This window comes from Delphinus delphis, chromosome 15 (assembly GCF_949987515.2).
Source record: "Delphinus delphis chromosome 15, mDelDel1.2, whole genome shotgun sequence".
In the NCBI taxonomy this organism is placed as follows: Eukaryota; Metazoa; Chordata; class Mammalia; order Artiodactyla; family Delphinidae; genus Delphinus; species Delphinus delphis.
In genome coordinates this window covers 51,628,448-51,654,717 of record NC_082697.1, presented here as the reverse complement: position 1 = coordinate 51,654,717, position 26,270 = coordinate 51,628,448, and the positions used below count along the sequence as shown (strand labels likewise).

The window sequence follows — 26,270 nt, the reverse complement described above, 5'->3', positions numbered from 1 at the left end:
ACAGGTGCTCTTTTACCGGTTGAAGAAGTTCCATTCTACTCCTAGTTTTCTTAGAATTTTTGTCATAAATAAATGTTGTACTTTGTCTCCATCTTCGCTACAGTGCTCACTTCCAGGTTTCTAGTTGTGCTAAGTTGAGGTAAAGGAATATCAGAGAATATAACTTGTAAACTCACCATTATGCGAGCCACAACTACTAAGCCCGTGTGCCACAACTACTGAAGCCTGCGCACCTAGAGCCTGTACTCCGCAACAGAAGTCACTGCAATGAGAAGCCCACACACTACAAAAAAGAGTAGCCCCCGTTCGACGCAACTAGAGAAAAGCCCGCGTGCAGCAACAAAGGCCCAATGCAGACAAAAATTAATTTTTTAAAAATCCTATATAAACTCAGCATCAGTTCAGTGGTACTGTGAATTCTACTGTTGTTCTCCAAATCACCTGCTGCTATTGACGCTTTGAAGTTCTCAAATAGCTGCTCCATGCATTCTATCCAGGTTTTAGACTTGTTTTCTATGTGAGAGAAAAGGTGAAGCATGCTTATTACAACTTACCCAGAGCTGGAACCCCAATACTAAGTTTTTCTCGAGCCTTTCCTATCTTTATACATTTTTTTTCCTGTATTACTGGTTCTCAACTCTGCCACCTAACCCCTGCCTCCACAAAAGTCTTCCTAAATTAGTTTACTCCTTCTCAAAGCTTTTACGTAATCTTTCATTTTTTCTTGTCCACAGTCTTCTTCCCTGTCCCACCTGCTACTATTAGTTACCTGCAAGCCTACTTGTTTTTTTTTCTTAATTTTATTATCTATTTATATTTTATTTTTGGCTGCACTGAGTCTTCGTTGCCGCCCGCGGGCTTTCTCTAGTTGCAGCAAGCAGGGGTTACTCTTCGTTCCCGTGCACGGGCTTCTCATTGCGGTGGCTTCTATTTTTGTGGAGCATGGGTTCTAGGCGCGTAGGCTTTGGTAGTTGTGTCATGTGGGCTCAGTAGTTGTGGCTCGCAGGCTCTAGAGCACAGGCTCAGTAGTTGAGGTGCACGGGCTTCGTTACTCTGCGGCATGTGGGATCTTCCCCGACCAAGGTTGGAACCCGTGTCCCCTGCATTGGCGGGTTCCTAACGACTGTGTCACCATGGAAGTCCCTGGAAGCCTACTTGTAATTGGGGAAATGCAAATCAAAACCACAATAGAAAACAAGAAAAAAACAAACAAACAAAACAAAAAAACACAATAAAATACCTGCTTAGGTCCCTGCCAATTTTTAAACTGCAATATAAGACACATATAATAAAACTCACCTGTTTAAAGTGTTTAATTCAGTGGTTTATTAGTATATTTACATATCATCATCAGTATATAATTCCAGAACATTTTCATCACCCCAAAAGAAACTCTGTATCTTTAACAGTCAACCTCCACCCCCTGACGCTTCCAGTCCCGGAAAACACTAATCCACTTTGTCTCTATAGATTTGTCTGTTCTGGATATTTCATACAACATGTGACTTTTATGTCTAACTCCTTTCACTTAGCATGTTTCAACATTCATCCATGTTGTGGCATATATCAGAATTTCATTTGTTATAGCTAATAATATTCCATTGTATGGATATACCACTTTTTATTCATCCATATAACAGTTGATGGACATCTGGGTTCTTTCTACTTTGGGGCTATTGCGAATAAGGCTGCTATGTACATTCATATGTAAGGTTTTTTGTGGGCACAAGATTTCTATTCTCTTGGGTATATACTTAGCAGTGGAATTGTTGGGCCAAATGGTAATGTTTAAATTTTACAGTTACTGACAGAGTGTATTCTACAGTGACTGAACAATTTAAATTCCCATCAGCAGTGTATGATGGTTCTAATTTCTCCACATCCTTGATAACACGTGTTATTATCTTTTTTATTATAGCCATGCTAGGGGAGATAAATGGTATCTCAATGTGCTTTGTTTGGTTGATTTTTTGTTTTGTTTTCTTGGTGGCTTGTAGGATCTTAGTTTCCCAACCAGGGATCAAACCCAGGCCCTCGGCAGTGAGAGCACAGAATCCTAACCACTGGACCACCAGGGAACCAGCTTTTAGTTTTATTGATCTTTGCTATTGTTTTCTTTGTTTCTATTTCATTTATTTCTGCTCTGATCTTTCTTTCCTTCTACTAACTTTGGGTTTTGTTTTTCTTTTTCTAGTTCCTTTAGGTGTACGGTTAGATTGTTTGAGATTCTTCTTGTTTCTTAAAGTAGGAGATTGTATTGCTATAAACTTCCCTCTTAGAACTGCTTTTGCTGCATCCCATAGGTTTGGGATCGTCGTGTTTTCATTGTCATTTGCCTCTAGGTATTTTTTGATTTCTTCTTTGATTTCTTCAGTGATCTCTTGGTTATTTAGTAACATATTGTTTAGCCTCCACGTGTTTGTGTTTTATATGTTTTTTCCCCTGTAAATGATTTCTAATCTCATAGCATTGTGGTTAGAAAAGTTGCTTGATATGATTTCAATTTTCTTAAATTTACTGAGGTTTGATTTGTGACCCAAGATGTGATCTATCCTGGAAAATGTTTTGTGTGTACTTAAGAAAGTGTAATTGCTGTTTTCGGATGGAATGTCCTATAAATATCAATTAAATCTATCTGGTCTATTGTGTCATTTAAAGCTTGTTTCCTTATTAATTTTCTGGCTGGATGATCTGTCCATTGGTGTATATGAGGTGTTAAAGTCCTCCACTATTATTGTGTTACTGTAGATTTCCTCTTTTATAGCTGTAAGCATTTGCCTTATGTATTGAGGTGCTCCTATGTTGGGGGCATATATAATTTTTATATCTTCTTGGATTGATGTCTTGATCATTATGTAGTGTCCTTCCTTGTCTCTCGTAACATTCTTATTTTAAAGTTTATTTTACCTGATATCAGTATTGTGACTCCAGCTTTCTTTAGATTTCCATTTGCATGGAATATCTTTTTCCATCCCCTCACTTTCAGTCTGTATGTGTCCCTAGGTCTAAAGTGGGTCTCTTGTAGATAGCATATATATGGGTCTTGTTTTTGTATCCATGCAGCGAGCTTGTGTCTTTTGCTTGGAGCATTTCCCTCAATGTGGTTTTGATTTGAATTTCTGTGATGGCTAATGATGTTGATTGCCTTTTTATATGCTGACTGGCCATTTGTATATCTTATTGGGAGAAATGTCTATTCAAATCCTTCAATATTAAATTCTCTACTATTGAGTATCTTTCATGTAGTGTTAAGTAATACTTCTTTAAAAAAAATTTTTTTTAATAGTTTTTTTTTTTTTTTAATTTTTGGCTGTGTTGGGTCTTCGTTGTGCACGGGCTATTGCTAGTTGCAGCGAACGGGGGCTACTCTTCGTTGCAGCTCACAGGCTTATCATTGCAGAGGCTTCTCTTGTTGCGGAGCACGGGCTATAGGCATGCAGGCTTCAGTAGTTGTGGCATGTGGGCTCAGTAGTTGTGGCTCGCGGGCTCTAGAGCACAGGCTCAGTAGTCGTGGCACATGGGCTTAGTTGATCCATGGCATGTGGGATCTTCCCGGACCACGGATCCAACCCATGTCCCCTGCATTGGCAGGTGGATTCTTAACCACTGCGCCACCAGGGAAGTCCCCAAGTAATGCTGAAATGAAGTTGCTGATTGTTTGGGGGTTGATGGTTATAAAAATTTGAAAACAGGCTTAAAAAAAAAAAACGCCGGGTCTTCCCTGGTGGCGCAGTGGTTAAGAAACTGCCTGCCAATGCAGAGGACACGGGGTCGAGCCCTGGTCCAGGAAGATCCCACATGCTGTGGAACAACTAAGCCCGTGTTTCAAAACTACTGAGCCTGAGCTCTAGAGCCCACGTGCTGCAACTACTGAAGTCCATGCGCCTAGAGCCCATGCTCTGAAACAAGAGAAGGCATCACAATGAGAAAACTGTACACTGCAATGAAGAGTAGCCCCTCGCTCACTGCACCTAGAGAAAGCCCACGCACAGCAACGAATACCCAAGGCAGCCAAAAAAAAAAAAAAAAAAAACCTTTTGGAACTTCCATGGTGGTCCAGTGGTCGACTCCACGTGTACACTGCAGGAGGCACAGGTTTGATCCCTGTTCAGGGAACTAAGATCCCACATGTCATGTGACACAGCCAAAACAACAAACAAACAAACAAACAAAACTCTTTGGCAAATAGGATATAATTGCTTATATACTAAAGTGCCTAAATTTTCATAGGAGTTTGCTTTGTCTCAATATCTTACTGAGAATGTATCTAGGACTTACCTGGGGACGCAGTGATTAAGAATCCGCCTGCCAATTCAGAGGACATGGGTTCAAACTCTGGTCTGGGAAGATCCCACATGCTGCAGAGCACCTAAGCCCGTGCGCCACAACTACTGAGCCTGCGCTGTAGAGCCTGCAAACCACAACTACTGAGCCCACATGCCACAACTACTGAAGCCCGCGCACCTAGAGCCTGTGCTCCGCAATAAGAGAAGCCAACCCAATGAGAAGTCCGTGCACAGCAGCGAAGAGTAGCCCCCGCTCACCGCACCAGAGGAAGCCTGTGTGCAGCAACGAAGACCCAGTGCAGCCAAAAATAAGATAAAATAAAATAAAATAAAATAAATTTATATATATATAAAAAAGATAAGATGGAGTGGGAAACTGACCATGGAAAGCCAAACTGCTAAACAAATGAATAACAAAAATACACAAATTGTTTAAATGATGTACAGGAGCCTAGAAAATGCCCACTTCATCCTCAGTCCAGCTTTATTTATTTATTTATGTTTGGATGTGCTGCACAGTTTGCGGGAATGCCCGACCAGGGATGGAACCCTGTGCCCTCCTTCAGTGGAAGCGTGGCGTCTTAACCATTGGACCATGAGGGAAGGTTCCTCCTCCTTCTAACCCCAGCATTCTTTAGAAGCAAAAAGGCTAAGTGAAAATCTCAGCACGTAAAAGAATGCCTGGCACATAGAAAGTGCCCAATAAACATTTGCCCAATGTTGAATGAAAAAATGAACATTCCCAGTGCATATCTCTCCGAAAGTTTTAGGAAGCAAACATCCACAGGTAGAGATAAAGATGGAACCAGTTTTTGGCAGCAGGTTAATGTGTCAATTTGGGAACTGCAGGTGATAAACACTAGTTTATGGCACCAAGAATACTGGTTGCAAATACACTTTGTTGATTAAGTCGATATTTATAAATGATAAAGTATGGTAAGTTAAATTGGCCATAAAGGGATCTTTCAAAGCAGGTTATACCACACTTCTAGACTATTAGAGCACTGGGTATTGAAGCACAAAATAATTACCTTAGAAAAACACCAGAAGAGGATCAAGGTAAGGGGTGGACACCAACCAAAAAAAAGAAGAGAAAATTCCTCATGAAGAGGAAGTATGGCACCAAATGAGGAAGGAAATAGAAAAGGAGTATTAAATTTCCACTTCATTTTTCATCTTAGCAGTTAGTTAAATGTGATGGGTAGGTAAATGTGATGGGTAATACTAAGAAAAAAATATGATCAAGCAGGAATGCTTAGAGGGAAGTGAATTACAATAAATTCTAATTTTTTAGTATTCATTTACACATTATTTCAAGAAAAATAAAGATGAAAACCAATGAAAGTAGGTAAATGAGGGCACTTTGAGCTCCTGGGGAAATGTCCTATATGAACATGTTAGAGAGTACTTACTATTATTATTTTGTTCTTCAGTAGCTTCCAGAAAACCAACAATTAACTACTACCACTGAACTCTTAATGCATGAATCACTCTGATGTTTGTTAAAAGTTAGCAGTTGATCATGTAGTTTCAGCTTACTAATAAGTTGGTCTGATCATTACAGGCATCTAGTATTCCTTCTGGACCACCCTCATTATGAAGTATTTGGGTTGCCTGTTGTTCTCATAAATGAATACCCCAGTGGGGAGACCAAGAGGGTCCTCTTACAAGGTCACCTTGAGAAGTTGTTGGTCAAGTTCTGGTTGCCCTCTGAGGGAGGGAAAGGAAGCTCCCACGTTCTCTATTAAGCTTGCCTCTTGTGGAGAGAAGGCCTCCATAAGAGGGAGAATTCTTCTTTGAGAATTCGTTCTCAAATATGATTTAGGGCAGAGACTGTCAAGAATTGTTTATCTCTTATAATGAAACTATTCATGCATGAAATGTCATAATGTCTGAGATTGGCTTTAAATATTCCAAAACAACCAACTCACTCTCTCCAAGCAAAATAAAAAACAAAAAACTGGAGTTCCTCCCATCAGGAAACTTATGCAAGCCTCTTAGATAGACTCATCCACCAGAGGGCAGACAGCAGAAGCAAGAGGAACTACAATCCTGAAGCCTGTGGAACAAAAACCACATTCAGAAAGACAGACAAGATGAAAAGGCAGAGGGCTATGTACCAGATGAAGGAACAAGATAAAACCCCAGAAAAACAACTAAATGAAGTGGAGATAGGCAACATTCCAGAAAAAGAATTCAGAATAATGATAGTAAAGATGATCCAGGACCTCGGAAAAAGAATGGAGGCAAAGATCGAGAAGATGCAAGAAATGTTTAACAAAGACCTAGAAGAATTAAAGAACAAACAAACAGAGATGAACAATACAATAACTGAAATGAAAACTACACTAGAAGGAATCAATAGCAGAATAACTGAGGCAGAAGAACGGATAAGTGACCTGGAAGACAGAATGGTGGAATTCACTGCTGCAGAACAGAATAAAGAAAAAAGAATGAAAAGAAATGAAGACAGCCTAAGAGACCTCTGGGACAACATTAAACGCAGAAGCACTCACATTATAGGAGTCCCAGAAGGAGAAGAGAGAGAGAAAGGACCTGAGAAAATATTTGAGGAGATTATAGTCGAAAACTTCCCTAACATGGGAAAGGAAATAGCCACTCAAGTCCAGGAAGCGCAGAGAGTCCCATACAGGATAAATCCAAGGGGAAACATGCTGAGACACATAGTAATCAAACTGGCAAAAATTAAAGACACAGAAAAATTATTGAAAGCAGCAAGGGAAAAATGACAACATACAAGGGAACTCCCATAAGGTTAACAGCTGATTTCTCAGCAGAAACTCGACAAGCCAGAAGGCAGTAGCATGATATACTTAAAGTGATGAAAGGGAAAAACCTACAACCAAGATTACTCTACCTGGCAAGGATCTCATTCAGATTCGATGGAGAAATCAAAACCTTTAGAGACAAGCAAAAGCTAAGAGAATTCAGCACTACTAAACCAGCTCTATAACAAATGTTAAAGGAACTTTTCTAAGTGGGAAACACAAGAGAAGAAAAGGACCTACAAAAACAAACCCAAAACAATTAAGAAAATGGTCATAGTAACATACATATTGATAATTACCTTAAACATGTATGGATTAAATGCTCCAACCAAAAGACACAGGCTTGCTGAACGCATACAAAATCAAGAGCCATATATATGCTGTCTACAAGCGACCCACTTCAGACCTAGGGGCACATACAGACTGAAAGTGAGGGGATGGAAAAAGATATTCCATGCAAATGGAAATCAAAAGAAAGCTGGAGTAGCAATACTCATATCCGATAAAATAGACTTTAAAATAAAGAATGTTACAAGAGACAAGGAAGGACACTACATAATGATCAAGACATCAATCCAAGAAGAAGATAAAACAATTATAAATATATATGCACCCAACATAGGAGCACCTCAATACATAAGGCAACTACTAACAGCTATAAAAGAGGAAATCGACAGTAACACAATAATAGTGGAGGACTTTAACACCTCACTTACACCAATGGACAGATCATCCAAAATGAAAATAAATACGGAAAAGAAGCTTTAAATGACACAATAGACCAGATAGATTTAATTGATATTTATAGGACATTCCATCCAAAAACAGCAGATTACACTTTCTTCTCAAGTGCACACGGAACATTCTCCAGGATAGATCACATCTTGGGTCATAAATCAAGCCTCAGTAAATTTAAGAAAATTGAAATCATATCAAGCCATCTTTTCTGACCACTATGCTATGAGATTAGAAATCAATTACAGGGAAAAAAACGTAAAAAATACAACAAACACATGGAGGCTAAACAATATGTTACTAAACAACCAAGAGATCACTGAAGAAATTAAAGAGGAAATCGAAAAATACCTAGAGACAAATGACAATGAAAACACGACGATCCCAAACCTATGGGATGCAGCATAAGCAGTTCTAAGAGGGAAGTTTATAGCTATACAAGCCTACTTCAAGAAACAAGAAAAATCTCAAATAAACAATCTAAACTTACACCTAAAGGAACAAGAGAAAGAAGAACAAACAAAACCCAAAGTTAGCAGAAGGAAAGAAATCATAAAGATCAGAGCAGAAATAAATGAAATAGAAACAAAGAAAACAATAGCAAAGATCAATAAAACTAAAAGCTGGTTCTTTGAGAAGATAAACAAACTTGATAAACCATTAGCCAGACTCATCAAGAAAAAGAGGGAGAGGACTCAAATCAATAAAATTAGAAATGAAAAAGGAGAAGTTACAACAGACACAGAAATACAAAACATCCTAAGAGACTACTACAAGCAACTCTATGCCAATAAAATGGACAACCTAGAAAAAATGGACAAATTCTTAGAAAGGTATAACCTTCCACGACTGAACCAGGAACAAATAGAAACTATGAACAGACCAATCACAAGTAATGAAATTGAAACTGTGATTAAAAATCTTCCAACACACAAAAGTCCAGGACCAGATGGCTTCACAGGTGAATTCTATCAAACATTTAGAGAAGAGCTAACACCCATCCTTCTCAACTCCTCCAAAAAATTGCAGAGGAACACTCCCAAACTCATTCTATGAAGTCACCATCACCCTGATACCAAAACCAGACAAAAATACTACAAAAAAAAGAAAATTACAGACCAATATCACTGATGAATATAGGTGCAAAAATCCTCAACAAAATACTAGCAAACAGAATCCAACAACACACTGAAAGGATCATACACCATGATCAAGTGGGATTTATCCCAGGGATGCAAGGATTCTTCAATGTATGCAAATCAGTCAATGCGATACACCATATTATCAAATTGATGAATAGAAACCATATGATCAACTCAATAGATGCAAAAAAAAAAAAACTGGAGGGGATAAATGACAAAAGTTAGCAAAATTGTTAAAGCCTATATAGGGGCTTGTCATTTTACTTTATTTTAAATATGTTGATAATTTCTGTAATGAGTTTTTTTTAACTAATTAATTCATTAATTTTTGGCTGCATTGTTGCTCGCAGGCTTTCTCTAGCTGCGGCGAGTGGGGGCAACTCTTTGTTGTAGTGCGCAAGCTTGTCATTGCGGTAGCTTCTCTTGTTGCGGAGCATGGGCTCTAGGCACGCTGGCTTCAGTAGTTGTGGCGCTCAGGCTTAGATGCTCCGCAGCATGTGGGATTTTCCCCAACCAGGGCTTGAACCCGTGTCCCCTGCGTTGGCAGGTAGATTCTTAACCACTGCGCAACCAGGGAAGCCCCATAATGAAAGCTTTTAAATAGGCATATATAAGAACACTGTTTCTCTCCTACATATATTACCTTAAATCAGTTATTGTTCTATGTATTAGAATGATTTCTGTTACAATGAACAGAAACCCCAATCACTCTGGTTTAAACAATAAGAGGAAACATATAGATTTGTGTCGCTAAAAAGTCCTGGGCAATTCTAGGTGTCAGGTGATTCTTGATCCTACCGCTCAGTGGTGTCTCTAAAACCTGAGTATTTATCACTCTGCTCTGCCTTCTATGGTGTTAGTTTCATCCTAAGGTTCACATCTCTCCTATTTCAAGAAGACTGTCAACATCTGCTGGGTTACATATGTCATCCAGCAAGTGCTGGATCTGTTCTAGCATTTCCAACAAGACAGGCCACGTTATGCTGCAGAAACACACAGCACCAACATCCCAGTGATTTAACGCAACAAAAGTTGACTTCTTATTCCTACAGAGTCCATTATAGGTCTGGGAGACTCTCTAGAACAGATACCCCTCCACAATGTGGGGGGCTCGGCATTCCAGACTGTTCTGACTTGTGACCCCTCTCTCTGTATGTGCTTATATGACTGAGGCAGGAAAAGACAGCATTAGAGAGTCCTGCACCAAAAAATAAATGCTTAAGCTGAGAAGTGAGAGTTCTGCAGACAACCTACTGCTCAAAACTATCTCAGGATCCTGTGTAACTGCAAGGAGAAAAATGTCTAACCACTCCCTTCTTACTGTTCACTAGGATACAAGCTCCATGAGGATATGCATTTTGTCTCCTTGTCCACTACTATATCCTTAGTTTAGAAGACTACCTGGGTACATAATAGGCCCTCATTAAATTGAATGAATGAATGTAATGTCAGCAAGAAATCCATATGTATAACTTGGGAGAAGAAACAGAGTCCCAGGGGTGTAAGGCTGAGAAGACTGTTGGGTAAGATCTATGCAGACCAGAGCTGCAGAGCTGGCCGAGCTTAAAAAATAAGCACACTGGTATACTGGTACAGTTATCTTAAGAGAAGAAAATGAAATCCTGCTGAAAGCGGCAGACCAAAACCTCAGGTGACTTACACCATAAAGCACTGAAGCCAAGGACCAAATCAACCGAGCAAACCACCACCACGAGTGCTCAGCTCCTGGAAGGAGCTGCAACAGCCACAAATGCATCTGCTCCTTTAATGTAGTCAGTCCACCCAACATACCACTGGGGACCAGGGGAAAGGGAAGGACACGCACACTGACTGAGACCCTGCTATTTCCCAGGCCGATAGGTGCTTTTCCTTCATCACCCCTCTAATCCCCAGAAAAACCCTGAGTTGAGTGTTATCTCTATTTCATATGGAAACTGGAGATTTAAGAGTGTTTTAGTAACCAATCAAGAAACAGGAATGTTTTACAAGCTAGAAATAGAAATAGACACAATACAATGTCATCCAGGCTGGCTGGGCAGGAACAACATACAGATCAGTCCTGCTAATCCTGCCCTCAGGCCTGACTGATGCAGCTAAGTGACAGCCAACAGACCCACTAGCTATGGGGTCTTAACAAGCCTCTGGATCTCTTATTTCCTTGTTTAACTCCTTTCCTGATTACACCTAGATGCTCTATCAGGAACACATCTGCATCACTGTTGTAGATAAAAGGTGGAGCTACAAGAAAATCCACAGCCTACAGAGATTTTCTGCAATCTATCAAATGTGTACACTAAGGCTGTTACATGATACGATGGAGAAAACAGAAGGATGACCCTTCCTGTTTAACAGGTACAATGTAAGTCAACCAACATACATGTGTATTTGTCCGTCCTTGTCTACCACTCAGCATCCTCTCCCAAATCTTTGCTTTTGGGAACTGGTCTCCTGCTCACTGGATTCCCAGAGTAACATGCTCTGTGACCCATAGGATCCTGGTGCAGTAAACACTCCAGTTCCCAGACAAATATAACCCTCTCCTTGTTCTTTTTTTGTTTGTTTGTTTTGCGGTATGCCGGCCTCTCACTGTTGTGGCCTCTCCCGTTGCGGAGCTCCGGACACGCAGGCTCAGCGGCCATGGCTCACGGGCCCAGCTGCTCTGCGGCATGTGGGATCTTCCCGGACCGGAGCACGAACCCGTGTCCCCCTGCATCGGCAGGCAGACTCTCATCCACTGCGCCACCAGGGAAGCCCTCCTTGTTCTTAATGACATACAAAAGCCAAGTTAAAATGCAAACAGATAAAAACCTGAGAAGGTGATCCTGAATTGCCATTAATTTCCATTTAGACCTCGGAAAAGTGCTCATTTTTATGGCTGTTTTATCCTATTGATATTGTGACGTAAGTAAACAGTCTAGTTTCTTTTACTCGAGAAAATTCTTCTTTACATGGCTAAAGATTCCAACCCGTTTCCATATTATCTCCTTCTTAGAGGTGTTCTCCCTTTTCCATCCACCACCAGAGAGGCATACAATAGTGATTAGTTCACCTGGGCAGATTCCCTATTGGTGAAGTAAATATGATTTCATCACAGTAAAAACTGTACTAATAGTATTCCAGAGCTGAATTTGCTAAAAAGTTAAAAAAGGAACTCAAACAATGTCCAAATTTGTGAACAGTACCCGACGATGGGACAGTTAAGAAAATCCAATTTGGTTCTTCAAAAATTTTACATTAGAATTCATTTCTGCCCATGAGATTACTGAAATTGGTAAACCTGGAAGACAATGGTATGCAATTAAACATCATATTATTGCTTTCTGTTTTGGAAGACCATGCTACAAATGTTTCTAACATGTATGTTTAAGAGTGGCTGGGGAAATCAATGCAAACCAACAATATTCACCTCTGTGACCACAGAAGAATTCATGGCTGCATCCACTAGTTGAAGCTGCATTTGCTATTCTGCCAAATACAGTCCCAAAACAGCTTTTCCCTTTACTCTGAATGTTCTTAGAACACCTCTCCTGCTAAGGAAATCCCTGAAAGTTTTAGTAAAAACAGCAAGTAGTACAACTACTAACACATTCCCTGCAGACTCAACCTTGATTCCTTCTGTGAAACATGTTTATTTCCCAAAGTTTCCTGATGAAAAATTCCACTGATGAAAAATTCTTCATGCTTCATAATTTTGTACTTTTCATAACTTTAAGGTCCAGCTCCACTTGGTGAATTTCTTCAGACTGAGGACACTGAACAAGCTTCCCTTTACTGGTGGAGTTTCTGGTGTCTAAGAAGGCTTGAGCGTCTGCTGAAGTTTCTCCTGCATGTGCTACAGGTATAAGGCTGCTCACCTGTGTGAGTTCTCCGGTGTTTAATAAGGTGGGAATTTTGACTGAATTTTTTTCCACATTCATGACATGTAAAGGGCTTCTCTCCAGTGTGAGTTCTTTGGTGTGTGTGGAGATTTGTATTTTGACTGAAGCTTTTCCCACACCATGAGCATTTATATGGTTTTATTCCTTGGTGTGTCGTTAAGTGCTTATTAAGATCTGAACTCCACCTAAACCTCTTATCACACTGCTGACATTTATATGGTTTCTCTTCAGTGTGAATTCTTTGGTGCTTAATAAGGTCAGAGCTAACTCTGAAGCTTTTCCCACATTCCTGGCATTTAAAAGGCTTCTCTCCTGCACGTTCTTTTTTGTGAAGATCCATAAGTTTCAGCAGCTCTTGTTTCCAGGTTGAAAGTTTCTTTTTTTTCTTCACTGGAAAATCTCGGTGCCATTTCCCCACCCTATGCATATCACCATGATTTTCTTTGCCCATTGTTTTCTGGGGGACTTTCAATCTGGCCTTTTTTGATGCTATATCTACTGGTACTTGTATTTCTAAGTCAGAAAGACATAGAGGCTGAAGATTTTCAGTGTCATTTTTGAGCTTTAGCCCTGCTGGAATAAACATAAGAAACAGCTAACTATATGACAGAGCAAGAAAGCCACAGTAATGAAGAGAAAAACTGGATGAACACTAATTTTTTAAAAAAACAGATAAGCAGAAGTGTAAAATGTTAAGCCCTTGTAAAAGTTCCTATTAAGGCACATTTCCTTTCTTCCCATGGTGTACTTACCTGTAGGCAGCTCTCCAGAATTGTCCGTGAACTCCAGGGATCTTTGAACCCACGGCTCTTCCCCCTGCTCTAGACAGGAGATCACTTTAGGTTTGGGGAGCACAAATAATGCTGTGAAATGGAAAAACTGAGATCAAGGATTGGTAACAACAATAGTCCACTAATTCCAGACTATTTCAGGAAGAGCAAAGGATACTTTAACAGTTTGCAACACCAGATGGTTAAATGGATAGACTCATATCTGGTATCAGGTTCATAACATACTTCATTTGTGGGTGGATATGCAAAGTAGAGAGTGAGAAATAAACCTAAGCTGGACCAATGAAAAGGATATAGGGCATGGGAATCCGGTGCATGATCCCCATCTTCTGCTACCAAGAATACCCCATACTCTACTAAGGTAGGACCAAACTGCAGAGGCTGTAGGAAATATACCTGGTCCTATTAAGTCTTTAGGAAGACTCATACTGGATAAGGCCAGGTCTAGGGGAGTCAATGTGAAGGTCAGTGGGCTGGGTATCATAAACACAAGTGATTCCTGTTATACTATAGCAACTTTCAATTTAGATCTCAGGTACTAGACACTGGATCGGGAAAGATTTCTACCATTCCCATAGCTCACTGGTTCACATCCAGGTGGAGGAAACAGACCAGAATTTCTTAGTGGACTTTCTCTAAATCATATTGCCAAGTATGGAAAGTATTCATCACTCAGTCATTCAATACATATGTGCTGAGTGGCTATGGTGCACCAGACACCCTCTATGTGCTAAGGATACAGTGGTGAATAAGCCAAGCCCCCGATCTCACAGAGCTTATCTTCTAGTGCAGAGTGAGACAATCTAACATTAATAAACAAGCAAATAAAATGTCAGGAAGTGATAAATGTTTTGAAGAAAACTAAAGCAGGGTAAGAGAACATTTAAGATTCTGCTTCTGTGAAGATATTTTAGATAAGGCTGTATGAAAAGCCTCTTTTAGAAAGTGATATCTGAGCAGAACCCTAAAATAAGAATTTTACCATGTGGCAGAAACGTGGGCCAGGCAGAGGGAAGGGGAAAGAAATGAGCACATCAAGTCCATGAAACAGCAAGATGAGCAGTATGAACAAAGAGGCCAGAGCAAGGGCACGAGTAGCAGGACATGACAGCAGGCTGGTGAGGAGGGGCCAGATTTTGGAGGGTCCTGAGAGCCTTGGTAAGGAATTTGGATTTATTATGAACCTTACGAGAAGTTATTGCAAGGTTTTGAAGCAGAAAATGTCATGATCTGATCAGGTTTTTAAAAGACTCTGGCTGCCATGTAGAAAACAGACTGAGAGGGCAGGAGTGGTGGCAGTGGGTGCCAGTTAGAAAGTATTGAGGTGGACCTTGATAGAGATGTTGCTGGCTGAGACCAGGATGCTAACACAATAAGCTGAGACATGATCAGATTCAGGCTACACTGTGAAGGTGGAGCCAAGAGTGATGTATTAGACTTAGTGGGGTATTATGGCAAGATCAAGGTAAAGGATGACTGGATGTTTCTTGCTCTGAGCAAGTGGATGAGTGGGTATTCTTTTTACGGAGATGATAAGGGCAAGATGTAAGGGCAAGTTTGGAGGGAAGGGGAGATCAAGAATTCCAAATAGTGTAAGGAATGTGTACTTGGAAAAAGCTCCCTGGTGATCTTTTCCCTGCCTACACCATCTAGTTGAGAACCAGTCAGCTACTAGAACAGAGACTCTCTCACAGGGGTGCATTCTCAGTACGCCAACAACAGGATAGATTTGTCCACTCCTATGCTAACGGAAGGGGAGAATCTTTACCTAGAGAGATGACAGTCTCATAGTTTTCTTGCATTACATCATTGTAGAGGGCCTTCTGAGTGGGATCCAGTAACTCCCATTCTTCCTTGGAAAAATACATGGCTACTTCTTCAAATGTCAACAAGCTCTAAAGAAGAGAATGGGCTTTAGCTCAGGACTTGCCACTACAGAAGTAGCCCAACCTTCTGAGCCATCAACTGCATGGTAAGCCAGTCACTAAAGGAACTAACAGCACATGAATTTTTTTTAAGTGGGAAGGCAGAAAGGAAGTAGGCAAGGGATCAGCAAATAGCCTGGGAGGTGCCCAGTTCCTGAGGGGGATCATGTGGGTTAACACCTCTGTGCACCTGCTGGGCAGTGTGGGTCAATGGCAGCAGGGAGAGGTAGCCCTAAGAAGCTGGAAAGCACAGCTCACCTGGGACTCAGGCAAGACGAGCTCAGGTGCCACTGTCCAGTCTTTGGCATTTGTCTGCTCAGGAAAGGCTAGGATCTGGTGAGCAGGCACCGCTGTAGAAGAGTGAGAGGAAATTTCTCTCCCTTCTGTCTTTGAACATCCTAGGCTCAGTTCTGAAATATAGAAGATCCTGATCTTTCAGTAGAAATGGAACACTTTACAAGTGTTATGTGGTACCTAGAAGTGGCTATCTCATTTTAAACAAGAATCAAGCATCTACTCGCCCCTAAGATGGGTTTCCCAGTTGACTCTCTTCAGTTTTCATGAGTGAAGTCAATAAAAGGAAGTCTTGTTTTTTTCCTTACATGACATGAATTCTCCTGAGTTGGACAAAAATTAGAGGTGTTGGAAAATGTAGTACTGAGTCCAGTGTGCCAAGTAAAGGAAATGCAAAGGAAGAAATGAGCTTGGTGAGTTCAAGAAACAGCAAGAAGGGTTTCCCTGGTAGCACAGTGGTTAAGAATCCGCCTGCCAATGCAGGGGAGACGGGTTTGAGCCCTGTTACAGGAAGATCCGACGTGCCATGGAGCAACTAAGCCCACGCGCCACAACTACTGAGCCTGTGCTCTAGAGCCCGCAAGCCACAACTACTGAGCCCATGCACCACAACTACTGAAGCCCGCGGGCCTAGAGCCTGGGCTCTGCAACGAGAAGCCACAGCAATGAGAAGCCCACGCACTGCAGTGAAGAGCAGTCCCCACTCACAGCAACTAGAGAAAGCCCTCATGCAGCAATGAAGACCCAACACAGCCAAAAACAAACAAATAAATAAATTTATATATTAAAAAAAAAGAAACAGCAAGAAGACCAGTGTGGCTAAAGAGGACTGAGCAGGGCAGGAATGGCAGGAGATGAGGGCAGGAAGGTGAGGAGGGGCCAGAATTTGGGGGGTCCTGGGTGCCTCTACAAGGAGTTTGGATTCATTCTGAATGTGTGAAAAGTCACAGTAAGGTTTTGATGCAGAGAAGTGTCCTGATATGATCCAGTTTTTAAAAGATTCTGGCTGTGCTCTGTGGAAAACAGCCTGCGGGAGGGGAGGAATGGTGGCGGGGGGTGCCAGATAGAAAGTACTGAGGTGGACCTTGTTAGAGATGCCGCTAGCTTACATCACGATGCTAAAAGCACAGCAGGCTGAGACTTGGTTGGACTCAGGCTACATGGTGAAGGTGGAGCCAAGAGGACTAGTGATGCAGTAATACTACTGGGGTTTGATTAAGATCGGTGTAAAGGATGACCAAGTTTTCTGGGCTAAAATATTGGTGGTGGAATAAAATATTGGTGGTGGAATCGTGGTGTCCTTTGTGGAGATGGGAAAGTTAAGAGAAGAGCAATTTGGAGGGAAAGAAGGCAGGAAGGATCAAGATTTAGGATAAGGAATGATCATGTGCACTGGGAAAAAGCTCCCTGGTGTTCTGGATATACCTTTTCCCTGCCCACACCACCTAGTTGAGAACCAGTCAGCTACTAGAACAGAGACTCTCTCACAGGGGTGCATTCTCAGTACGCCAACAACAGGACAAATTACTCCACTCCTATGCAAAGGGAAGGGGAGAATCTTTACCTAGAGAGATGACAGTCTCATAGTTTTCTTGCATTACATCATTGTAGAGGGCCTTCTGAGTAGGATCCAGTAACTCCCATTCTTCTTGGGAAAAATACATGGCCACTTCTTCAAAGGTCAACAAGCTCTAGAGAAGAAAATGGGCTTTAGCTCAGTACCTGCCACTTCAAAAGCAGCCCAACCTTCTGAGCCATCAACTGCATGGTAAGCCAGTCACAAAAGGAACTAACGGCATTTGATTTTTAAAAAGTGAGAAGGCAGAAAGGAAGGAGGCAAGGGATCAACTAACAAGTGCCCAAAATCGTGGGGAACATCTGGACTAACAGCTCTGAACACCTGCTGGGGAGCGCGGGTCAAGGGCAGCAGGGAAAGGCAGCCCTAAGAAGCTGGAAAGCACAGCTCACCTGGGACTCAGACAAGATGAGCTCAGGTGCCACTGTCCAGTCTTTGGTGTTTGTCTGCTCAGGAAAGGCTAGGATCCGGTGAGCAGACACCGCTGTGCGTGAAGGAGAGCCACAGGAAATCTCTCTCGCTTCTGTTTCTGAATATCCTAGGCTCATTTCTAAAATACAGAAGACCTTGAGTTTTTCAGTATTGATGAGACACCTTTACAAGTGTATGGTGCCCAGAAATGGCCTTCTCCTTGTTAATGAGAACCAAATATCTACCAGCCTCTAAGCAGATTCGCCAGTTTTCATAAGCAAAATTAACAAAAGGAAAAACCCTTTTTATTTTCCTCTCATGACACAAATTGTTCAGAGTTAGACAAAGCTTAAACATATTTGAAAATGACATACTCAGGGACTCCAGTATACAGTAGGAGATTTTAATCATTTATCATTTCTTTCCTGGTACACAATTTTCTTCACATTCCGCCACTGACAACCGATTTCTGATTCCAATTCCTTCTGTATTTTATGAGGACAAGGTGGGCCCAACCCTCTCCACTTTTCTAAAAACCTGAGTTCCAATCGCTTCTCAGCCTTTTCACTGAGATCAAGTGTAAAAAACTGAGTTCCCAGTGTTATTAACAGGGTTCTGTGGTTTGGAGATTTCTGTATCTTAGGCCAACCCCCACCTTCAACCACAACTGGTCTGCTCTACCATAAGCTGGGGGGCATTCTAATTGCTAACGTGGCTGCATTAGTAGATCCACAGGGCAGGGCAACCAGAAAGTGCTCACGTGTTCTGGCTTAAATTACTATCGCAGCTCCCAAGAGAAGGAAAGTAACATGAAGCTCCTTACCCCTCTCACATACGGGCTCAGTTTCTTTGTGGGTATTCCTGATCAGCAGCTCTTGTAGACTCTGGTGTGTATTCCAAAATTCTTCATCCTGGGACATGCCCATTTGCTCGGCCTCTGCTGGCTTCAGCTTGAAGCCTGGGACCTCTGCTGTCTCTCCCAAGAGCACTGCCTCCTTTCCCAGCTCATGGTCTGCAACCTAGAAATAATGCCCATCCTTGTTACCATGGAACTTACTTTTCGTTTGGGAGTTGGTGGGAGAGGGAGGAAAAAGCAGAGTGCAAACTGTGGGAAGAAGGAGACACTAAAGGAAATGTCACAAAGACTTAAAAGAGATACGAGACCACCAGTTTTCCACAAGAACTATACACAAAATATAAGAATATTGGCAGAAGAGGAAAAAGGGTGTGGTTACTGCCAGCCCTCCAAGACAGCAGCCCCCACCCTCTGCATCCAGCCCAGCTCAGACCACTAACAGGGCTGCACAGGCCACCTGTTCTCATGCTGCCTTGACAGACTTTCTCCCCCAACTTAGATTCTTGCCTTAGTGGTTTTCTGTTTTCTCTCTCAAAAGATAAAGGAATTGAATTTAAAAGTTGTCCTGTCAACCAGATTTTCCACATGGCCACCAGGGAAGAGTCTCACAGAGGATTGGGATGAAACGGAGAAAAATGTGGGAGGAAAGAGCCAGGGCTCTGAGCTTCCCTGATGGCGCAGTGGTTAAGAATCCGCCTGCCAATGCAGGGGACATGGATTTGAGCCCTGGTCCAGGAAGATCCCACATGCCAGACAGCAACAAAGCCTGTGCGCCACAACTACTGAGCCTGGGCTCTAGAGCCCAAGAGCCACAACTACTGAAGCCCGCGCACCTAAAGCCCATGCTCCGCAACAAGAAACGCCACCGCAATGAGAAGCCCGCGCACCGCAACTAAGAGTAGCTCCCGCTCACCACAACTAGAGAAAGCCCACACACAGCAACGAAGACCCGATGCTGCCAAAAGTAAATTAAAAAAAAAAAAAGAGGGTCAGGGCTCCAACCTATCCTCAAGTAATTTTGACACAAAACGTGTGCCCTCCCAGTATTCTCAGTAGGCCTGTGAAGCTAGCTGGTATGCTGCCACCTGCCCAAGGGCATGCCCTGGATCCCCGCTCACAGCACAGCCAAGGAACAACCACTGAGGGAGGGCAGTGGAGGCCCTTGTCTACGGTACAGAGGACACTATCCCTCACGCTCTTTCTTCTCTCAGCTACTCTGTTGGGATTTCCAAATCTTTCTTTCCCTGTTTTCTTTCTACTTTTTCTCTTCCTGGGCAGTCTTCCTCTAGTTGTTTGGTTTCTCCTTCTTTCCTATCTTCACTCTTCTTTGGTCTCTAGGAATTCCTCCTTTTCTGGATCTGTCCCTTCCTCTCCAACTCCTTATTGCCTTTTGTTTGTTTCTAAGAACTTGAGGCCCATCTCCTTCGCCAAGCCAGACTAGGCTCATTACCCTCAACACACCCTGGCTCCAAAGAGGGCAAAAAGCAACTCTCTCCCTAAGGCCAGGGAAGCCTCTCTCAGGATCTCTGAATCATATGCACTGACTATGGCTGTGGATCTGTGCTTTCACATTCTGCCTTACATGTCCTAAAGGGACAACAGAAGTTACCTATTTCACTTTATTTCTCAATTAATTGCCCCAATACATCCACCATCACCCTATTTCACTGTATACAACAGGAATCTTTCTTCTCACCCCATTCCTCGTTTGACCAGATTCCCTCTGCAAGTGTTCTACCAGGACCACAGCCTCCTCAATGCTCTGTAGATGGTGCTTCCTTATGCAGGTCTGGGTGTCCCTGGGCAGAATGGACAGGAACTGCTCTAGCACCACAAGTTCCAAGATCTGCTCTTTTGAATGAATCTCTGGCCTCAACCACTGACGGCATAATTCCAGAAGCTGGTCAACAGCCTCCCGGGGTCCAGCTGCTTCATGATAGAGGAAGCTCCGGAAGTGTTGGTGAGACCTCTCAGGACTGGGACTGTCCGTTTGGGGGGCATATTTCTTATGCTGACTGGAGCTCCCTGTCACAGGTCCCTTGGTCTCCCACAGAGTCCTGATCTGAGGGTTCAAGTACTCAGCCACCTTCAGATCTATGGTCATCATTCTTCTCGAGGAACAATTCTGCTCCTGTATTGGACACACCTCCAGCACTACCTCTGAAAACTGAGGCCCAGTCTGGTCTGGAACAAAATCAATAAAACGATCTTCTTCCTAAGGCATTGAGGGCAGAAAAAAGTGCATGTCAGTAAGAAAGTCACATGATCTTTACTACTTGTTACTTATTATGAGAGAAACATGAACTTTAAAAATCAACTGCCAAAAAAACCCAAATCAACTGCCAGGCCCTTGTTTCTCTCATTTTCTTTCTATTATTCAGCTGAATACAGCACAGCTTATTAAAGACAAATGCCAATAAATCACTTTGCCTTTAAAAAAAAAAAATCAGGAAAAGTTGGTGGGTGAAAAAACTAGTACCCACTGGCTCCAAGGAGTTTGGGGATTATCCAAAGATTTAACTGATGCACTTCCTATGCCATCCTCTCCGTGTAAAGGAAAGATCAGGAGAATATTCTGAGTTTCTCTTAAATTTCAACATATCGTCCTAGTCTGTCTTCAGTAAGAGGGTACAACTTCTATGACCTTTATCCTTTTGGGAAGATGGAAGCCTTCACTTCCTGGAACATTTGAGGTGCTCCTTTCCATTGTATGAAAACTGGCAGGAGAGCTGAAACAATGAGACCAGAGTAGAAGAAAAGTAAATCAGAAAAATGGAGCCTTATTCTTCTCAAAAGCAACCCCCAATTAAATAACTAGTTGCTGTACATTTGTCTTGGCATTTCTTTGCAAGACATATAAAGAGCACCATGCAGAAGATGTATACCTGTATATTTTTCCTTTCCTTTCCAAATTCACTTATGTATGTATGTATGTATGTATGGCTGTGTTGGGTCTTCGCTGCTGCGCGTGGGCTTTCTCTAGTTGCAACGACTGGGGGCCACGCCGCATTGAGGAGCATAGGCTCTAGGCGCTCCGGCTTCAGTAGCTGTGGCTCGCAGGTTCAGCAGTTGTGGCTCGCGGGCCCCAGAGCGCAGGCTCAGCATTTGTGGCCCATGGGCTTAGCTGCTCCGCCGCACGTGGGATCCTCCTGAACGAGGGCTAGAACTGTGTCTCCTGCATTGGCAGGCTGATTCCCAACCACTGCGCCACGAGGTAAGTCCTATACCTGTATTTTTAATTTCTCGTTACTTGACCTAGGAAAAATTACAGCTGATCCTTGTTCACAAAATGTTTATCCAAATGTCAATTGGAAGAAAAAGGACAGCATGTTAGTTGGTCATGATTACATTCAGCCGCTACATTTCTCCAGGACTCATTTAGACCTCTAAGCGAGGCTGAGGACAGCCTCGTGAGGCTCACTTTCCCTGAGGTGATCCAGCAGAAAGGGCACCGAAATTCTGCCCAGGAAGCCACGGTGTTCACAAACGGCCGGCTCCCGACGGCTCTGAGGTGCTGGGGACACTTCCCAGGCTTTTGCATCAGAGGAAGCTGATCTGACTGAGGCTGGACCGCCCGTTTCTCCCGCAGTAACATCAGCCAGTAAAGGAAACGCCGGCGGAGGCGGGAAAGTGAACACGACCGCCCGGGCGCGCCCGTGAGCACTGTACCTGCGGGCAGTGTCCGAGCGGGCTCCCGCCGCGCGGCCCTGGGCGCCACCCGCACAAACGTTGGAGAAAGCGGCCTCACGAGCCTGACGGCTGGCCTCGCCCCAGACAGTCCTGTCGCCCGGCTCGGAAACACCACCGGCCGCTGTGCAGCGGCTCCAAGCAGCGGCTGCAGTCTCTCGGAGGCTCCGGGGCCGGCGCCGAAGCGGAAGCCGCTTCTAGGTTACCTCGGACGGCTTGGCTTCGTGAAGGCCGCTCCCTCTTCCCGGGGCTCTACCACAAGTTGCCGCCGGCCCGGCCACCGCTCTAAGGAGGACAGCTCCACGCCACACGCCACTCAGGGGCGGGCCCCCGAGGCCCCGGGGTTTGGGAGCGCAGGCCGGGCACTATTTAGACCCACCTGGCCCCCTACCCGACCTGAAATCCTCCCTGCGCTGCTAGCTACCCGCGCTCCAACCCGAGGCAGAAGTGACGCACTTCCGGGGAGGACCCGCTCAGACCCGGCTGGGTCCGTGAGCGCCGCCGCTCCAGGCCGACCTGGGTGACCGGCCTCCTCCCGGGTTCAGCCCTGGCGGCAAGAAAGAGTTAAGGCCACCGAGTCCCCAGGCCCGCCCAGCCTAGAGGGCCCTGCGCGCGGCTTGGCGCCCTTGTGTCGCCGTCTCGCGTCCCAGCTCTGTGGGGCGCGTGCGTCCAGGTCGTTCCTGTGTCGCGTTCGGGCTGCCGGCGGAGCCTGGTGACCCAGGCCCCGCCCTGAGGGTCACCGTTCCCTTCCGTGCGCTGGGCCCCCGACCTTACCGCGGCTCAGCCGGCCGTGCCCGAGCTGCCGACCAGGGCCCTGTCGCACCCTCCTACAGTACGAGGCCGTTTTGTCCCGGTCAGGATCGACGGCCCCTGAGGGGTGTGTACTCATTTCTGGGCCGTGCGTGCACACACGATTCTGTTTTTTCTTGTGAGGTAGGTTTTTACTTGTGAAATAGGTTCCTTTTATAGATCTCCTTGACAGAGAATTGAGAGATAAAGAGTGACTTGATCGAGGTCACATAATTCACCAGTGGCAGGTCCTCCAGTGGAATTTAGGGCCCCTTTGTCCTGTCTTCTGCTTTTTCCACCACAGCGTGCTCCCTGGAGCATGGGAACCTTCTTTTCATCTTGTCCTATAGTGTCTGGTAGAGTTGCCTGGGTAAGGTAGGCATTCCATAAATATTTACTGAATCATATTTATAAGAATCTGAGTATTTCGGTTGTTGGCTTCCAGTATTTCCAGTTGTCAGTGTTTTCATAGTGTCAGCCTATACTAGTCAAGGGATTATTTATTAAGTCTACTATGTGTAGCCAGTGTTATAGAGTCGATAGGACAGAGCCTTTGATTCAAGGGATCTGGCAAAAGGACTGAGGCAATTTCACAAATATCAGCAACACAAGGTAGGAAAGGGTAAGACATAAGCTGAACGCCATGGGAATTACAAGGAAATGAAAGTCGATTTGGGGGTTGGGGAAAATTATAAAAATCCTTGAGGGATTTGCCCACAGCAGGGAATGAGGCCACATTCCAGGCAGAGGGTAAGGTAAGAGCAAAGCCTTGAAAGCTTCAGAGATGAGCATGTGAGAAAATCTGTAGTACTTTTTTTTACTAAATGTAATTTGGGTACATTTAGAGAAAGAGAGAAAATAAGTTCTTGTGGACCTACTGTGGAGCGCTTGGAATAGAAGTGAAGAGATTGCATTTAATAAAGTAAATAAAGAGCATCATTTGAGGGTTTTTGAGGGAGCTTCTTTCCAGGGCAGTTCATCTGGAGCTGAGTTTAAGGTGGGAACAAAAATGGAAGACCATTACAAGGTCATTATGCTATTTTTGCTTTTAGGTAGACTGGTGTTACACTCCTCTGAGGTATAGATCTTGATCCTTTTTGAGGGGGAGAAAAGGATTAAGCAGAGGTAATAATAATAATAAGCATCTGACGGGAATTCCCTGGCGGTCCAGTGATTAGGGCTCTGTGCTTCCACTTCAGGGGGCACTGGTTCTGTCCGCCAGGGAACTAAGATCCCACAAGCTGCGCAGCGCAGACAAAAAAAAAAAAAAAAAGCATCTGCCTAAGTTGCTTGAATATATTTCAAAGCAGGTTCATTTTCTTAGAATCTCAGGTTGGGACTTAGTTTCTTCAAAAGTAACTACCGCTTCCACAACCTAAGTGTCCATCGACAGATGAATGGATAAAGATGTGGCACATATATATGATGGAATATTACTCAGCCATAAAAAGGAACGAAATTGATTTATTTGTAGTGAGGTGGATGGACCTAGAGTCTGTCATACAGAGTGAAGTAAGTCAGAAAGAGAAAAATAAATACTGTATGCTAACACATATATATGGAATCTAAAAAAAAAAAAAAGCAGTGGTTCTGAAGAACCTAGGGGCAGGACAGGAATAAAGACGTAGAGAATGGACTTGAGGACACGGGGAGGGGGAAGGGTAAGCTAGGATGAAGTGAGAGAGTGGCATGGACTTATATAAACTACAAAATGTAAAATAGATAGCTACTGGGAAGCAGCGCATAGCTCAGGGAGAAGGGAGATCAGCTTGGTGCTTTGTGATCACCTAGAGGGGTGGGATAGGGAGGGTGGGAGGGAGACACAAGAGGGAGGAGATATGGGGATATATGTATATGTATAGCTGATTCACTTTGTTATAAAGCAGAAACACCATTGTAAAGCAATTATACTCCAATAAAGATGTTAAAAATAAATAAAAATAAAATAAAATTAGACTATGCAGGAATAAAGAATTATTGTGATAAAAAAAAAGTAACTACTGCTTCCAGTCAGAACCAGTGGGCAGTAAAGCTCTTAGCATTGAGATCCTCATCATCTGGACCAAGGCTGAGCATATAATTGGAACTTGAACTGAATAAATGGAGTTCTGCCAGCGGTGCCCCTGAATTGGCAGGCCTGATTCATAACATAGGTAGGGAGCTGGTTAGTGAACAAGGGGAGAAGAAAGTGGGAAAAGAGACCCTATGAAAGGAAGAAGAGGAAACAAAGCACAAAATGGTGAATTGTGAATTAGGGTCACTGATGATTGTCATCATTTAAAGTTTGATGCCATAGTTCCTTACCCTTGCTGTGGAGCCCACAGAAGTCCCCCAAGTCTTTCCTTTTGATTTCACCTTTCCCTGCCTGGGCACAGTTTGAGAAATAATGAATGTCCAGCTGGAAAGCAATGAAAGCAAACACATGTAGTTTATTTTGAGATACCACACAACTGCCATAGTGGGCTGAATGGTTTTGCTGGGTGACTGGCTGCTTTAATGGTGTTGCTACTGGCTAACAAACACTTTCTTTTTCCTTTTTCCATTTATAATAGTAATTGCCTTAGTTAGAGCTGCCTCTTTTAGAAGGTTGCTTGATCCTAGCCTGTCATTGGCTCCACACCCTATTAACTATCGTACTTTCATGATCCTCTTAGTACTCTGTAAAGCAGTTGACATTTTTTGCAACAAATGTTAGAGGAAAACTAATGGTCTGGACACTTCTGGGTTTCTAGGTGAGAGGCTTTTGAGAATTCTGTGTAGTTGAGAAATGAATGAAAGTCAGTCAGGCTCTGCCCTAAAGGAGAGGAAAAATAACTGAAATACCATTTTTCTCATTTCTCTGACATACTTTTCTTTCTTCATAGCACCTGGAATGGATAAAAGTGGCAGTTTTTGTTACTTCCCATGAGGTTGTGTATCTGGAATAAGAACCATGAAATTAATCTAGAGTAGGACATTTCTACAGACATGGAATGGCACTGGGTGGCACCAGGAAGACTTGAAAGGAATATTTGAGGGTGCAGAGCTATAGAAGAGTTTGCCAACAGAAGGACTTATGGGAAACAAGTGATCAGAATCACCAATAGAGAAACCTTTAAAATTTCTTCAAGC

At 43.2% G+C, this 26,270-nt stretch overlaps 1 protein-coding gene across 4 annotated transcripts in view; it reads right to left on the bottom strand.

Annotated features, from left to right (window-relative positions):
* LOC132437949 (zinc finger protein 75D-like) overlaps positions 1-22,793 on the bottom strand; it is a 37,006-nt gene extending 14,213 nt beyond the window's left edge. Inside the window, exons 1-9 of one of the 4 annotated variants that reach the window (XM_060031610.1) lie at positions 21,569-22,793; positions 20,380-20,898; positions 18,651-18,846; positions 17,809-17,966; positions 17,405-17,531; positions 15,805-15,956; positions 15,390-15,516; positions 13,583-13,693; positions 1,046-13,403 (exon numbers count right to left, since the gene is read on the bottom strand). In XM_060031610.1, the coding sequence (XP_059887593.1) occupies positions 12,721-13,403; positions 13,583-13,693; positions 15,390-15,516; positions 15,805-15,956; positions 17,405-17,531; positions 17,809-17,966; positions 18,651-18,846; positions 20,380-20,898; positions 21,569-21,703 (2,208 nt within the window). In that variant the 5' untranslated portion in view covers positions 21,704-22,793 and the 3' untranslated portion in view covers positions 1,046-12,720. Of the gene's footprint in view, positions 1-1,045; positions 13,404-13,582; positions 13,694-15,389; positions 15,517-15,804; positions 15,957-17,404; positions 17,532-17,808; positions 17,967-18,650; positions 18,847-20,379; positions 20,899-21,568 lie in introns of those variants that run through there. The other 3 variants (XM_060031612.1, XM_060031613.1, XM_060031611.1) reach the window with 3 other exon arrangements.
* Positions 22,794-26,270: the final 3,477 nt, after the last annotated feature.